The 17,759-nt window shown below is 38.8% G+C and overlaps 1 protein-coding gene across 3 annotated transcripts in view; it reads left to right on the plus strand.

Moving 5' to 3' along the window:
- The window catches only part of CLIP4 (CAP-Gly domain containing linker protein family member 4), a 62,742-nt gene that overhangs the window by 32,402 nt on the left and 12,581 nt on the right, over positions 1–17,759 (plus strand). The window contains exons 10-15 of one of the 3 annotated variants that reach the window (XM_032653287.1): positions 754–828; positions 1,921–2,010; positions 2,822–2,965; positions 6,489–6,623; positions 9,922–10,045; positions 14,656–14,720. In XM_032653287.1, coding sequence (XP_032509178.1) covers positions 754–828; positions 1,921–2,010; positions 2,822–2,965; positions 6,489–6,623; positions 9,922–10,045; positions 14,656–14,720 — 633 coding nt within the window. The remainder of the gene's footprint in view (positions 1–753; positions 829–1,920; positions 2,011–2,821; positions 2,966–6,488; positions 6,624–9,921; positions 10,046–14,655; positions 14,721–17,759) is intronic. The other 2 variants (XM_032653288.1, XM_032653289.1) reach the window with 2 other exon arrangements.

The raw sequence follows: 17,759 nt of genomic DNA on the forward strand, positions 1-17,759 counted from the left end.
GGTAAAGTGTACACGAGATCTCCCGATACTGTTTTTTACAACTGCATATGAATTTCCAGTTATCTCAAAATTTTCAAATAAAAGGAAAGACTCAAATGGACACTTTAGGACTGAAAAATATAACTGAAAATAAGAAATTACTCTGTGGGTTGACTTCACAGAGTCTCTCTCCCCCACCCCCCAACCCAGTTTCTGCTGTCGTGGTTCTGGCCCTCACTCCTGGCCTCTGCTTCCAGTCTCTCCTCCTCTGGTTCCTTCTAAACTTTGGTGTCGGGGTAATGTTATTCACCTGTGACTGTTCATGCCAGTCCTCCTTTCCAAAGCCCATCAGAGGCTCATTCCTTACTGAAGAGCTCCGGTTCCTTTGCCGGCACCGTTACCCTCTAAGATTTTACTGTGGCCCAGCTATCCAGGTTACTTCTCCTGTGTCCCCCCAAAATCCATTTTATTCCAGCCAAGCTACTCATCCTTCTCTGACCCTGTCTTTCTTTAAGTTTTTTTTTTTTTCTTTTTGTCCATCCGTAATGCAGCCTTCAGTTCTTTCTGGTCATACCTCCAGTATTCGCTGGAAGAAATCTGACGTATCTCTCAAGACCCATATTGGAATGTGATCTTCTTGATGAGGCATTAATTTATCTTTATTACCATGATTATTGTCTCCTCCTTCTATGCTAGGGCTTATATCAAACATGTCCTCATATTATCGTTATTCATGTCTTTCTGCCACACCAAATTGAAAAGGTCTTCCTTTAGGGCTGGGACCATGGCTTGTTTTGTTTGCGACGCTCAGAGTGCCAAGCTCATTTCTTCACCCAGAACGCTTTGTAAGTGAGTAGAATTGGAATGGATGCTTGATGGAATTCGAAACCGAGTAGAATTGGAATGGATGCTTGATGGAATTCGAAACCGGGTGGAGTCCATTAGGTTTCTTATTTACATAGTTTGGTTCTGTAGAATTGAAACAGAAGTCTTAATATTAAGTAGAGTATTATTCATGAGCTCTCTTTTAAAGTCAGTTTTTTGGGGGAGTTGGGTGTAGTGAGAGTCGGGTAGTCATTCAGAGAGTACAGGGTTTCTTACTATCTGACTCTGACTTAAATGAATAATTGCTATAATGATTTGCAGAAATTTTTACCGCAAATTTACTATCTAAATAGACAGTCTGCTACAATGAACTTGCCTGCACACACCAGTGAAATCATGAGTTGTTTGCAGGCCTTAGTAAGCGTGCAGCCGTCATAGCTGTATCAGGTTTGCTTACACGCTAGCACTGTGCAGACACACTAAGGAGTGGCATTAAGTATCAGACACTTAGATAGCTGTGTTTAAATGCTCTATATTATTTAGAATTCCTTAGTGGATTTTTAAATAGGTGGAAAAGATACTTTAGTGATATTTGGGGAAATTGATTGGGGTTTTCAGATGGGCTTTCCCCTTTAAATAATGAAACATTGCCCTCTGCCGTCTGTGAATTTATCATCCAGCGTGTTCTCAGAAGAGGATAAGGTTTAGATAATGAGGGATGTCTGTACTTTAAAAAGCCAACACAGGGCTTCCGTGGTGGCGCAGTGGTTAAGAATCTGCCTGCCAATGCAGGGGACACGGGTTCGAGCCCTGGTCCAGGAAGATCCCACATGCTGCGGAGCAACTAAGACCGTGCACCACAACTACTGAGCTCATGTAAACCACAACTACTGAAGCCGGTGCGCCTAGAACCCATGCTCCGCAACATGAGAAGCCCGCGCGCTGCACCGAAGGGTAGCTCCCGCTCGCCACAACTAGAGAAAGCCTGCGCGCAGCAACAAAGACCCAGTGCAGCCCCAAATAAATAAATAAAATTTAGAAAAGAAAGCAAATACATATTTTTGTTTAACGTTAAAGAAAATTCTTTCTTGCTGAAAGTGTGTGTTTGTGTTCTAGGATTAATGACATCAAAAAAAGATAGTGCTTCAGAATCAACACTTTCATTGCCTCCTGGTGAAGAATTGAAAACTGGAGCAGAGAAAGATGGTAATATAATTTATAACTTCTATTTTCAAAATTTAATTTACTGATTGAACTTTAAAATGATATAGTGATATAGCTTATATGAGGCTAAAGTTTAAAGTTTGTAAGGGAAGAATCATTACAGTAAATACTTATCCTTAAAAATCCCCTAAGCAGCTGATAATAAAGTGTATGTATATATATATATATACACACACACACACATTTTTTTTGTATAAAATCCTGTGTTGTGATTCTTATGTACACTTAAATTAGAGAATTACTGGACTAGATTAAGAGAATAAAAGGAAATTCCATAGTGTAGATGTCTTGATAAAAGCATTTAAAGTTGCCTTTAGCTGTCAAATCATTGGGTGAATAGAGCACAAATAGAAAATTCAAAAGTATTCCTGCTTGCCTTCAGGTTAGCTCAGAACATTTTAATATTAAGCTTTTGTTACCTTAAAAACACATTAGTATGTTTTTTATATAAATAAGATGTGATTCTACTAACTCATCTTAAGTGAGAGGTGAGAGACAGTGGTGGTTAGGATAGGTAGTTGGTCTAAGTCAGTGACATGACAGCGCTCTCCTGTATGAGATCGCCATCATATAGTGTGGATCCTTTGAATCCTTAAAACTGCTTGGGCTATAAAATCTTGTATGTATGAACTACAGTATATTTTGATGAAATCAGGCATTTAATTCAACACTAGTTAATCCACACTGAGGAAGCTAAGTGGAGAGTTTCAGAAGGATTTACCTGGAAAAGCATCTCATTCGTTCACTTCTTATTTCCCACCCTCTGATGTGTTCTTTTCCTGTACTGTTTTAGTTACCCTGCTTGCATCTGTCAGCAGCTCCTCCTCTACATCTTCTTTGGAGCACAAACAGAGTCACTCCAAGACACTGAATGCAAGTGGCAATAACAAGAAGACAATGAGCAAAAGCCCTTCTGTCTCATCTAGAGCCAGTGCCGGTATCTATGGCTTTTTCAACCAGGCTTTCTTGGTGTTTTTTATCTTGGTTTGTTTGTAAGTAGATTTGCTCTTTTTAAATGTGTAGAAGGAACCCTTTACTTCAGTCAGGTTGAACTACTTGTTCCTTCCCTGTCTCCCCCCAGCCCGCCATCTCCCTCCCCTTCGTCAGCATACTCTGGATCTCTCTGCCTTTCCCTCATGTTCCTACCATTTTTCCTAGTCTGGATTGATTTCTTCTCTTCCTCTTGTATCTATGGACTCTAGCCCCTGTAAGGTTCATATTAGAACTTTATGATAGATCTTCAGATACTTGGAAACTATACGGTCTGTTCTCTTTCTTTACTTACCTCTTTTCTAATCTAAACCTAATAATAATAACTAACATGTCAATACATGTTATTTACTATTTCAGGTACTATTAAAGGAATTTTACATACCTTAGTTCATTTAATTCTCAAACCTATGGAGTAGGTACTATTATGATCATCTTCAATTTATGAATGAGGAAACCGAGGCTTAGGGAGGTTAGGCATTGGTGCACAGGGGCAGTTTCTAAGTGCACACCTGGGCTTCACCCGCAGGTCTATCTGATGCTTCGCTGCTGCCAGAGTCCGCCTCTGTCTCAAGTACCTTCAGCTCTTCTTCATGCTGTAGGGTCCCCAGACCCTTTCCAGCCTGCTGGTAGAGAGCTGAACCACTGCCTCTCGGTACAAGTCCAGTCTGAGGCTACTCATGCAGTTTTGATGACCACACTATGTCATTGGCTCAAACAGAGCCTTACGCTAAGTCTCTTCGTTTTATGGCTTGACATAGGACTTTACATTTATTTTCATTTAATTTAATGTTTGAATTTTTATCCCTCTGAATTTTGTTTTTTACATCTTGTGTATAGCTTTTTCACACACTTTTGTGTTATCTTCTTATTTAAAAAGCATGCTTTCTCTATTTTTAGCCAAGTCATTGTTTAAAACTGTGAGAGGTTGACAGTGATAACCTTTTTAACTTGCTGTGAAGCCTGCATGGTCCCATTCAGTCCACATTTCTTCAGTTATGTGTAAGGATATATAAAACACGTTTTCTTGTTGAAATCAACATATATATTGAATTTACTGCAGTTCAGTTATTTACCTGCATAGAAAGAAAATGAAGGCACTTTGGCATAACTTATATTTTATTTATTTATTTTTAAAAAATTGTTTTATTTATTTATTTTTGGCTGCGTTGGGTCTTCGTTGCTGCGCACGGGCTTTCTCTAGTTGCGGCGAGCGGGGGCTGCTCTTCATTGTGGTATGCGGGCTTCTCATTGCAGTGGCTTCTTGTTGCGGAGCATGGGCTCTAGGTGCGGGGGCTTCAGTAGTTGTGGCACGCGGGCTCAGTAGTTGTGGCTCGCAGGCTCAGTAGCTGTGGCACACGGGCTTAGCTTCTCTACCGCATGTGGGATCCTCCCCGACCGGGACTCGAACCCGTGTCCCCTGCATTGGCAGACGGACTCTTAACCACTGCACCACCAGGGAAGCCCATAACTTATTTTTAATGAGCCTTATAGTAATTACTAGATTCTTTTTCTAATACTTTTAATACTTGAACCAATATTTTATTGTAGAAAATGTTCATGACAGGATTTCTTTTTCTCTTTAAGATACTTTATTGTATGGGGGGAAAAAAACCCAAACAAACCCTCAGTAGTAACACTGATGTAATAAAGTTAAAAGTTGAGGCCCTGAAAGTGGAGAACCTGGAAACTTCGCTTGAATATTTATTTTCTGAGTAGATTCCTCTTCCCTTGAAACCAGTTTCTCTTTAATGCTGTGAGGAACAGAGGTGAAAAGATGCAGTGATGTAGCAATCCCGTTTGTCCTCATTTTATTTACATTTTAAGGCCCTCTTCATTTGGAATTTGGGCTTTTGACATTGACTTGATTTTAAAATTTATGTGTGGGTATGGAATTATCTTTTTTACCCTTTATATAAGGGTATAGTTCTAGTGTGCTTACATACTTAACCTTTTTTTCATTTGTGGACCTAAATGATAGTAGAGAAGAAGAGAGTTGTCAATTAGAGTGAGAAGGAGGTCCTTTTAAAAGGGGAGGGAGATGTGTGAGAGAAAGTTCCGAACCCCAGAGATGTTTTCTTAAGAAAGTATTGCTGGAGTGAGTAGATATTCCGCTTTCTCTGTTCGTTTGCATTTGGGGTAGATGTGGACTGCAGAGGGTGGACATTTAGGGGAAGCTAAGGACAGAGGATTAAGGAGAAAGAGGAGCAGAGAGAAGAGATTGGGGGATGGGAGAGGTTGGGGAGGACGTCTGTGAGCTCAGCCCCACTGTAGTCCACGTTGAACTCTCTGTCCTTGGTCCATCGTCTGCAGGCAGCGTGGGGACAGACGTGAGAGTTTCTGGTCACAGGGTCAGGGTTTTAAAGTCAGGTGTGCCACCGACTCCTATGAACACCATGTCTTCATTAATTCCTGAGTTTGTTTCTTACCTATGATTATAATTCTCATGAAAAGCGCTTTGTAAACCGTGAAGTGCTTGGGAAATGTTAGTTATTTTGAGGGCCAAGGACTTTTTAATGTACACTTGATCCAGACCTTCCTTCTCCCTGAGTTTGTGTTCCTCATTTGTTACCATGTTTTTAGTTTCTCCCTGTTAACAGTCTGACTTACCCTCTATCCCGCACCCTCATGCAGGGTTACCCAGGCCTTCTCAGATGGCAGCCACTCAAATCTGTTCATGGACTGATGGGAGAAGCCTCAGGGGCCCACCTCTTCTCTGTTATAGTTGAACAGCTTTCAAGGCGGTGTTTCTCCAGGTCTTCTGATGTTCAGTAGCGGGAGTTGCAGGCTTTAGGTTTGAATCAAGGTCTGGGCAGGGAGTGCTTTTGTTTCTAATAAGGAAATCAATTTGGGGTAATTGGAATCTTATAGCAATTTCACTTTTAAATTACATTTATGTATGTATCATTTACACTGAGTCCCACCGCACTACTGTGATTGTAGCATTTTACTAGAATAGGGATTGGTGGACTATCGCCCATGGGGCAAATCCAACCTACCACCTATTTTTGTAAATAAAGTTGTATTGGAACATGTTGTGCCCATTTAGTCTGTCTGCTTTTGTGCTGTGACAGCAGAGTTGCATAGTTGTGCAGAGTAGTATGGCTTGCAAAGCCTAAATTATTTACCATGTAGCCCTTTAGTTAGAACAGGTGTGCTGACCTCTGTTCTAGTAGAGAGTGTCACCAGGAAGTCAGGTAAAGTTGATACTTCACCAGGAATCAAGTGTAAGTTCCTGTGGCAATGATTGTCTCAGGAAACCCTTCAGATTTCTTTTGAGTAGCTTTACTTCACATGTGAGAAACACAACTTAGATGCTGTGTATAAGGAAAGGTAGCATGTATTGAAATCTCCAACTAACTAGACTGGTTAGAATAAATAGTCGTTTTTTGGCTTATGTGCTTTTTGAGTTTCCCTTTGTTTTTTCTCTTTTCCTGCCCCATCCCCTTCCCCAACCAACCCCAAAACAGGTTTGAATTCCTCAGCAACATCTGTAGCAAATAATGCACGCTGTGAAGGAGAACTCCGCCTTGGAGATAGGGTGTTGGTGGTAGGCCAGAGAATTGGTACCGTTAAGTTCTTTGGGACAACAAACTTCGCTCCAGGTAACTCATCTGTATAGTCTTTGCTCAACTTGAATTCTTTAGATAACAAAAGGTTTAAAAGTTTACATGTAAATAAAACTTACAGAGAATTCTTGATTAATAGTTCCTGTGGGTGGTGGCTGTGGCACAGAGAATGGAAAACATTGATTCAGATGCAGACTGTTTTTACTCAGGTTGATGGTTACTAATGAATTTTTCTTGCCATTTGTGTTTTAAATTGTCTGAAGTTAAAGTTAGTTGTTGCTCTCCAGTTTTACTCTCACTGATTGCCAAGTGTGCTAAATAACAGAAAACATTTTAGGGTTAGATCTGTGCTCTAAGCGTGATCTTGAAGATGAGTGGATAACGAGTTTGCTGCGCACAGCTCTTAACGAGTGGCTTGGAGAGAAAAGCAAATGAAGCGGTTCAAAGGAAAATGAAAGACGTTTGCGCACTGTGGGATCTTAAAAATGCATGTTTGTGTATTTATATACTCACTCCAATCTAGACTTAACATTGTGTTTCCAAAAGTAAAGATTATCTTTCTTTTATATTTTCAGTAATTTCTGATTGTAATTTCAGACAGAAGCCAGTTGAATAAAACCATGTTTGTATTTTTAAATAGTAATATGCTGTTTTGACACATGGTGGCATTGCAGCATTTTAGGAAATGGTTGCCTAGAACATTGATTTTTTTAAAAAAGTTTGTAGCCTTCTGTCAAGAACTCTGAAGGATCTGAGATTTTACCCTATTTGCAGGTTAACAAGTTGGATTGCCATGGTTTCATAGATGCTGGCGGAAGATGGTAGGCCCCTGGGTCAGCGATAGAGGACCTCAGTGCTCTCTGCAATAGTGGTAGCCAAAGTGGCAGCATTTTCTTCTGTTTCCTGAGCCCCAGTTCCCAGGGGGTGAGATAGGGAGGGCCAGGTGACACCTGTACACCCAGTGGTTTATGCTATAGGAGAGGAGCCCCGAGCTTAAGGAATCTGAACCTTTGTACTAGACAATAAGCATGCCTGTCTTTTGTGCTGGGAGAGACTCTGTCTCCATCCCCCAAGGCCATCTTCTCTACACACATCCATGAAAAGACAGTCAGTGCCTCTGTCCATAAGGCCTGTAGAAACATGGAGAATTGTCTCCCAACACATGCTTGTTTCATTAGTACCATTTATAATTGCAGTCCAGCTGCTAATGGATTGGAGATGGGCTATATGTTTTATAATTCATGTCTCTCTTAGGGCACCAGGTAGTAATTGAGATTAGTTAGAATGTTCTTAATATGGTTCTCAAATAAAAACCTAGGAATCCCAAAGGTAGGTTATTTTTCCACAATCACCATGTCTTCTGAGCTTCCTTTCTCTGGTTTTATTAAACGAGGCTCGAACGGTTTGTTTTGTTGGGAAGCAGTTGTTTTAGGTTGGCTTTTAATTTTTAAACTCCTAGTGTAGAACATTTAGAAATTTGAGTAGTAATAAGCAAATATAAAAGTTGGAAATTTTTCATTGAGGTCCTTCTGCTCTTTCAGAAAGAAGTAGCGTGTATTTCTTGTGGCATCAAAATTTAGATCAATCAGTTCTATAGGACAGTGGTAATATCTAGGCTTTTTATAGATGATAAGATCTAGACCTGACAGAGGGCATGTTTAGCCCCTTCAGCATGTTTAGCAGTGCCACCTCTGAAAGAAAGTATCCAGACAGTATGCAGTCACTATTGTTAACACTTGCCATAATGCCTTCCTGCTGTGTGCTACACACTTTCAGGAGTTACACGGTAAACATGTAGCAGTGATATGGTGTATTAAAATGGGAAAATGCAAAAATTATATAGGAAAGCATCAAAGGCAGAAGGAAGTAAAACTTGGAAAATTACAACCGTGGCACTCAGAAATAACAGTGGCAACCAGAGTAACCCAGTTAGCGACATTCAGAAATGTGATGACTGAGCATTAGTATGGCTGAGCAGTGGGTTTGTATACCTCACTCTGTGCCTGTGCAGGGTAGGACTGTTTAAGTATAAAAGACAGTTACACGCATTACGTTAGTCTTTTCAACTCAAACTCCAATATCGGGAATGGACTCAGGTATCATCTTTTTGAACGTAAGAGGAAGAAAATTAAGAACTTGTAGATTGTCATTTTAGAGGTTATACAATTGACTCTTTGAACTATTAATCTGAAGGGAACAATATTTTTGTATTTTGTCATTTGTCATAAGTTTCTCAATATCTGTATCCTTATTTTTTTAATTTGTTACTGATTCTAAGAGACCACATACAATTACTATTGTATTCTACTTTTAAATACAAAAATGAGTGGACTGTCAAGTACTTTTAACTGAACTGGAGGTACCCTCATCCAGAGCCATTACTCTAGGAGTATATGTCCATTTATCTAATATTTGCCACACTAAAAGCAACCTCACTATTTTTTTTTTTTTTTTGAGGCCTCTCACTGCTGTGGCCTCTCCCGTTGCGGAGCACAGGCTCCGGACGCACAGGTTCAGCGGCCATGGCTCACGGGCCCAGCTGCTCTGCGGCATGTGGGATCCTCCCGGACCGGGACATGAACCCGTGTCCCCTGCATCGGCAGGTGGACTCTCAACCACTGCGCCACCAGGGAAGCCCAACCTCACTATTTTAATTTTATGCTCTCTAGAAAAGGAAATCCTATTACTCTCCTCAGAGTGGGCCCTTTTAAATACTTAAAAGCCTTTTAGAAAATCATTCCTATTAACTAACCTAAATCTTTTCATTTAGGTTAAAAATGATTTTTTTTTTTCCTTCCTGGGTAGGGAAAAAATGAAAGAAAAAGAAGAGTCACCATGAAGTCTAGTCATATTTTCCATATTATTTTTGTCCCCCTTTAATTATTTCAGAACTGTTTGTGGTATTCTAATACTGGAAGAGTAAAATGAAAAGATTGCATATTCATTTTATGATTTATACATCTCAGTATCATGCTACACTGCTCTCAACTTAAACAGACCATACTACTGAGTTAAGGACAGTTTCTTATTGTAGCTTTTAGGTATATTTTGGTCATACACTACTTGTATAATAGCTAATCCTTGCCAAATTCGTGTTTGTACATTTTATCTTTCTCCCCTAATGTATAACTCTGCAATTATGCTTGTAAAATGTTTTTCTAGTTGAAAATTTTCCAAATTTTGTTGTATAATTGTATCATTTGAAGGCTTAATGGTCATGAGGATTTTGGTCATTTGTGACCACGTTAAACCGTGTAGACTTCGGGTCTGTATAACAGCATAACAATTCTGGATGAAGTGCGGATGCTTTTAAAATCCCATGTTCTTCTTCTAGGATATTGGTACGGGATAGAGCTTGATAAACCCCATGGCAAGAATGATGGTTCAGTTGGAGGTGTGCAGTATTTTAGTTGTTCCCCAAGATATGGAATATTTGCTCCCCCATCCAGGGTACAAAGGTGAGAAACAATGAAATTTACACCATTCACAAGAACTTCTTGTAACGTGCAGTGGGTTATAGTTAGAGTCCTTAATTTGATATTAAAGACATGCCCTGACTGTAGCCCATGTCTTCTTTCAAGGGGTTAACCAACCACCTTCTTCAGAGGGAAGGCTCATGGAAAGCTAAATTTGCTTTGCTGAGGGTTTGCAATTTTAAAAACCTCCTTTATTCCTCATTTGCAAACCCTGTGAGTATGTGTAGGCTAGTAGGAGTGGTGTTTGCCGCTCTGAACAGTGAGAGCAGCAAGCTTAATCTGTCATGCAAACAAAAGTAAAAATGCTCTCTGATTGCCTCAGTCACATCCTAACTGCATTAAATTTCCTGCCAGCAGGCACCCCATTCATTCTCCTAAAAACCTAATGGAACCAAAATGGCTTTTTCCTCTGATTTCCTTAGTTTTCAAAAATAGATAAGCAGTAGATCTTTGGGGGAAGTGAAGCTTCAAGGATTTATATATAATATACCTCCCCGGTGTTTCTTCTTAAGATAGTACACTTTTGTACCAGCTCACTCTGGTTTTTATTAAAAAAGTCGAGCAGAAGTGAGTCCTCATGAAATTCCAGGTACTATTGTGTGAAATGACTTACTGTGCTGAAAGGAGTTGGCTTGGTATGCTTTTCAGTGGATGGGAAATGGGATACTCATCTTTAAATAGGAAATACCATGTATGGTATAGTCACATTCATGAGAATAGATCTATGATCTCAACCTCGGAGTCCCATCTTGTTCCCTTCCAACTAGACTGTGTGACTGCCTCCTGGCAGATTTAACAGGTTTTATATCCATTTTCTTTCTCACTTTGTTTTTCTTATTGAATAATTACATGTAATTTCTGTATTCTTTTCCTTCTTCTATGATGTACTTAGTATAATTCTTTTCTTATTATTTATGATTTTATAACATTTAACGTATAACGCTTTTCAGTTTACAAAGTACCTTCGATTAAATGTTGTTTCATTTGATCCTAATAAGTATTTGGTCAGGTGAGCTGGAAAAGAATAACTACAGGTGGTCCCTGACTTACAATGGTTCAGCTTACGAGTTTTTGACTTTATGGTGGGGCAAAAGTGATAAGAGTTCAGTAGAAACTGTATTTCACATTTTGAATTTTGATCATTCCCTGAGCTAGCGATGTGCAGTACAACATTCCCTCGAGATGGCTGAGCAGGGCAGCAGCAACTCCCAGTCAGCCACGTGGTCACGAGGTGAACAGCCAGTACATTTACGACACTTCTGTACCAATACAAGCATTCTGTTTTTCACTTGAAGTACAGCATTCAATAAATTACATGAGACATTCAACACTTTATTGTAAAATAGGCTTTGTGTTAGATGACTTTGCCCAACTGCAGACTCATGAAAGTGTTCTGAGCACATTTAAGGTAGGCGAGGCTAAGTGATGCTGTTCAGTAGGTTAGGTGTATTAAATGCATTTTCAACTTAAGATGGGTTTATCGGGACGTAGCCCCGTTGTAAGTTGAGGAGGATCTGTACAAATAGTTATTGAGCATTTAGTAAGTGGTGGGCTCTGTACCATGTTACTTCATTAAATCTCCCCCAGGCCCAGTGAGGTATAAGGTAATATGATTATTCCTATTTCTGCAGGTGAAGAAAAGTTACAAGAGACACAGTAGCTTTGCTAAAGTCCTATAGCTACTGTAGGGGCTGAAAAACTTGTCCTGTCTATGAATTAAACTGGCAACAGATAGCTGAACAGGAGAAAAATCATGCATACTTATTAAATGTTAATTTTACATGCATGGGGGCATCGCAGAAAGCAGTGAATGCCCAAAGTAGTGGTGAGATTGGAGAGTTTATAGACCATCTCGAGAGGGGAAAGGGAGGGGGAGAACGGCCACTTGTGGGGGAGCAGATGATGTTAGGAAAGATTAGTGGGCCCTTAGGAAAACGGATGGGGATATGATAGTCTGTGACAGCGTCTGTCTGGGGTGTGGTGTTAACTCCTCATGTTCTCTCCTGTGATGAGTCAGTCTTCTCTGCTTGATGAGACTCCCGGGAAGGGGCTTTATGACAATCCCGTTCTTTTTTGGGAAGATCTGTTTTAGGCACATCAGGGGAGTTCAGAGAAAGCCTCTTCCTGCATTTGTTGATTCTCAGATGTCTTTAGCTCAAAATAATCTTTGCACCAGAGTGGCATGTTTTGGGTGGGATATTTTGATGTCGCACAGTAGTTAATGGTGGAGCTGGACTCAGCCCAGGTTTGTTATTTTGCTGTTGTTTTTTTCCTAAGCCCTTGCTTTTAGGCAGTTTGCTGGGGTTTTTCTTGGTAGTCATTTTATAATGAAGAAAAAGGGGTAGTAGCCAGTGGCACTTACACGTGCTGGCACTGTTTTAAGTACTCTGTATGTATTGTTTGCTGCTCTGCAGCAACCCTGTGTGTCAGGTACTGCAGTTATCCCTATTTCACAGGTGGGGAAAGTAAGGCACAGAGAGGTTAAGTGAGTTGTGCAGTTGTACACAGCTCCCAAGTGGAGATTTGAGCTCAGGTAGTGTAGTATCAGAATGTGTACTCTTAACCATTACCCTGTAATGGTTAAAAGAGGCCCAGTGACTTTCTTTAGGACCTGTACCTTATAAATGATTGATTTGGGAATAAAATGCGTACCGAGCCACCAGTCAGTCTTCTGGCTTCTCATATTACTTTGAACAAATCTTCATTAACACGTTGCTTCATTAACGCATTTTTTGACTTTATGGTGGTGCAACAGTGATAAGAGTTCGGTAGAAACTGTATTTCACATTTTGAATTTTGATCATTGCTACAGTCTCTCATACGTTTTATTTGTCTCCTAGTCATGAGGACTGGGGTTCTCCGTTTCATGTTTGATTACCCAAGGAACACATTCTGGCATGTTGTATGCACAGTAAATATTGATCAAATTTTGTTCAGTGTTTTTTATGCTGTAACGGCTTTCTTCTCTGTTATATCGTGAAGCCTCTTTCTCTCTCCTGGTTTTATCTTCTTTTTCTTGCTTTGTTTATGGAACACACATTTTTTACTTTTTTTTGCCATCTATTTGGTCTTCCTTAAGGTGATTCATTTAAAAGCAGCCCCCTCATCTTAGAAGAAGCAGGGCTCTCTCTCTAAATGAACTGCTCTCTCTATCCAGCTGTCTTCCTATCATCTTCTGATTGTCTCATTCATCATCATCAAATACTATTAAGTGTCTTTTAGCACTTTGTGCTGTGCTAGGCGTTCTATAAGTAAATAAAACAGACATGGTGCCTGATTTTGAGGAGTTTCTAATTTAAACCAGCTTTGGAGCTCTTTAAAGATAACACTGATCTTCAACAAGGAAGAATTTTAAACCAGGGACTCCTGAGAGAACAGTCAATCACATAGTGACCAATCACAACCTCACCTTGCATTGCGCTCCTCCCCAGATTGTAGCTGGCCTTTTAAAATTTTTTTATTTTAATAGTTCCATTAAAAAATGTGCCTCCTGTCCCAGAATGCACATGGTACTTTCCTCTGCTTGAATGGTTTTCTACTATCACCCAAGTATCATCTAGTTAATGCTTTTTCTTCTGTTAACTTATATATTAACCAATATTACTTTAGAGAAATTCTAAGACACTGACTGGATCTAATCTCTCTCTCTCTCTCTCTCTCTCTCTCTCTCTCTCTCTCTCTCTCTGTCTATTTTTTACTCAAGTAGTTTTTATCAGCATAGCATTAATTTTCTTATTCTCAGTTCATACCATTACATGCTTATTACTAATGAACTGATCACTTTTAGAATTAAGTTCTCAACTCTCCATCACAGCTTAATTCAAGTATCCGTCCTCTTCATCAAGTCATATTCTCTGCATTCATTAGTCTCTCATTGATTGCTGTATGTTATGTATCTTGTGAAAATGATGCATGTGAATTGCAAGATGAAATTGCAAATATTGTAAGAGTTGCAGGATTTCTTTATGGTAACAAAGTGTGCTGATGCAAGTGATTGATAGAATGAAGACTGCAGATTTAGGTCAGTAAACAATTGGAAGAAAATGAGACTGTTACAGGATTGGCTTTTTAAAAATAAAGAATGAGTTGAGTATCAAAGAAATAGACCTATCGTGAACGTGACCTTTATGATTGTGCTTAGGGTCAAGTATAAAATAAAACATGCTGAATCGTATTAGCCAGTTTTATCAGAAAAATCACATATATACACAGACTCAGCTGATGTTTTTTCAATGTAGAAATGTGGTGTTTTTACAGTTATAACCTAACATTTGTTAAATTTCACATAAAATAAAATTTGCACATTTTTTAGTTTCATCTTCGAAAATAAAGCTCCAAAGAAGCAAAGTCAGGCCCCTATTTGAAATGAATTCACCTGAAGTTGACTTTCTCTGTACTTACTATGCTTATATTGCCTGTCTGTGGTGCTCGATTGAAGTTCATCCCTGGCTCATGATAGATGCTTAGTAAATGCTTGTCGAACGAGTGAAATAAGAAAGAACCACTGGTGTGAAATCCTCAGTTAAGCACCAGTCTTAAATCTGAAGACCAGCTACTTCTAATGAGGTTTGCATTACTTGTTTTATTCACAGAGTAACAGATTCCCTGGATACTCTTTCAGAAATTTCTTCAAATAAACAGAATCATTCGTATCCTGGTAAGATTACGCAGTTTTATGTTCCTAATAATTATTTCTCTGCTTTTATTCATTGAACAATTTTTATTGTCAAGTATATATGTATACAAAAGAGTATATGAAAGATATTTGTATAGTTTGTGTAATCATAAACAACATCTGTTACCCACCCCATAGCCAAAGATGATGATTACCTGCATGTCCTATGGAAACCCCTGAGTATCCCCTGAGTCTCATCTGCCTCCCTTTTCGTATACTCTGTCTTCAGGTTGTGCATCTTGAATTTTATGTTAATTATTCCCTTGATTTTCTTTATGTCTATCCCCCATAGATATGTCAATAAATAATACATGTTTAGTTTTTTTTAACATCTTTATTGGAGTATAACTGCTTTACAATGATGTGGGTGTTTCTGCTGTATAACAAAGTGAATCAGCTATACATATACATATATCCCCATATCCCCTCCCTCTTGTGTCTCCCTCCCACCCTCCCTATCCCACCCCTCCAGATGGTCACAAAGCACCGAGCTGATCTCCCTGTGCTATGTGGCTGCTTCCCACTAGCTATCTATTTTACATTTGGTAGTGTATATATGTCAATGCCACTCTCTCACTTCGTCCTAGCTTACTCTTCCCCGCCCGTGTCCTCAAGTTTAGTTTTGATTGTTGTTTGCTATGTTATTTAGTGTTCCATTAAAATACATTATTCATTCTATATTTGATGGATTTTTGGGTTATATCCTGTTTTTAACTATTAGAAACTATGCCATTGTGCACATTTGCAAAAGTTTCTCCAGGATTGCCAGGCATGGGATATCCATATCTTCAATCTTCCTGGGTGTGCCAGACTGTTCACATGGGCAGTGGATGAGAGTCTCTGTCACTCCTCACCTCACCACCAGTAGTCTTGTTTGCCCATCTGATGGGTGTAAATGGTATCTCCTTGTGGTTTTAATTTGCAGTTTTCAGATTACAGATGAGGTTGGGCCTGTTTCCATGTTTATGGACCACATACATTTCCTCTTCTACGATGTGCCTGTTCACGTCTACTGCCCATTTTTCTTTTGGTTGGTTTGTTTTTTTCTTATTAATTTGTAGGTTTCTTTATGTATTTTGGACACTAATATTTTGTCAGTTTTGTTTGTTGCAAATATCTTTCCCAGTTTTTGACTTGTCTTTTGCCACCCCCTCCCCTTCCTTTTTTGGCATCTTTTGATGAGCAGGAGTTTTTAATTTTTAAGTCATCAAAATAGCAAACCATTATGCTTTTGCATGTTTTGTGACTTGTCTTTTCATTGTCTTAACAGTGTCTGTCACAGGGTGGAAGTGTTTAATTCTAATGAAGTCCAAGTTATCAATTTTTTCTTTCATGACTAGTGCTTTTGGTGTTGTATCAAAAATGTCACCACCAAACCCAAGGGTACCGTGATTTTCTCCTATGTTATCTCCTAGAAGTTCTGTAGTTTTGTGTTTTACATTTATATCTATGATTCATTGAGTTTTTTCTTGTGAAAGGTGTAAGTCGATGTCTAGATTCATTATTTTGCATGTGAATGTTTAGTTGTTCCACCATATTTGTTGAAAAGGCTATCCTTTCTCCATTGAATTGCCTTTGCTCTTTTGTCAAAGATCGGTTGACTGTGTTAGTGTGGGTCTATTTCTGGGTTATCTATTCTGTTCTGTTGATCTATTTGTCTTTTTCTTTTGCTAATACCACACTGTCTTGATTACTGCAGCCGTATAGAAATTCTTCAAGTTTAGTAGTGGACTTTGATCTTCTCCCTCAATATAGTGCTGGTTTATCTGGGCCTTTTGCCTTTCTATATAAACTTTACAATGTGTTTATTGATGTCTGCAAAATAATTTGCTGTATTTTGATTGGGATTACATTGAATGTATAGATGAAATTGGGAAGAACTGATGTCTTAACGGTATTGAATTTTCCTATCCATGAACATGGAGTGCTTGCCCATTTATTTAGATCTTTGATTTCTTTCATCAGAGGTTTATAATTTTCCTAATATAGATTCTACACATGTTTTATTAGATTTATACCTACCTGTTTCTTTTTTTTTTTTTTTTTTGGTGTTAATGTAAGTGGTATTGCTGTATAATAATTCTTTTTACCTTGTATCAGCCTTCTTGTGGTTAAGTACTTGCCTAAAAAGTCTTTTTCTAGCCATTGCCTTAATCTTTCTATGTTCTCATGTCTTTGGAATATCTTCTATTATTAATTTCTTTTTTTTGCGGTACGCGGGCCTCTCACTGTTGTGGCCTCTCCCGTTGCGGAGCACAGGCTCCAGACGCGCAGGCTCAGCGGCCATGGCTCATGGGCCTAGCCGCTCCGTGGCATGTGGGGTCTCCCCGGACCAGGGCACAAACCTGTGTCCCCTGCATCGGCAGGCGGACTCTCAACCACTGCGCCACCAGGGAAGCCCCTGGAATATCTTGTAAATAGAATATAACTGGATTTTACTTTTTTTAGAAAAAGACAACCTTTGTTTTTTAATCTGAGTTTCACCTATTTACATTCATTGTAGTTAGTAATATATTTGGATTTATTTGTTATTTATTTGTTTTCTAATTTTTCAACTTTTTTGTACTTAAATGTTTTTCTTTCTTGACTTAATTCTGGTTATATTGCTACCCCCTCTTTTTTCCATTTAATTTTCTACTTGTATAAAAATTACATTCTATGAATATGCTTCTTAGTAATTAGGTACTTTGACATACATACTTAGCAAAGGCTAAAGTTAATCATTATGTTTACTCTTTCTCAAATAATAGGAAATCCTTAGAAACTGAGTTTCTATTTTGTTTCCCTCACAAATTTCACATTATTATAATAGTTTTTATATAATTGATATTTATTTAATTTGCTCATACATGTCAATATTTACCGATATCTTTAGTCATTAATCCTTAGAACTTACACTTGAAATCGTTTTGTTTCTACCTCATCGATATTCTTAAATACTTTTTTAGAAAGGTCTATTGGTAGGAAACTCAGTTTTTGTCTGTCTTTTTTTTAATGATAGTTTTACTGAGTAAAAGTAAA

Source organism: Phocoena sinus, chromosome 13, assembly GCF_008692025.1.
Source record: "Phocoena sinus isolate mPhoSin1 chromosome 13, mPhoSin1.pri, whole genome shotgun sequence".
NCBI lineage: Eukaryota > Metazoa > Chordata > Mammalia > Artiodactyla > Phocoenidae > Phocoena > Phocoena sinus.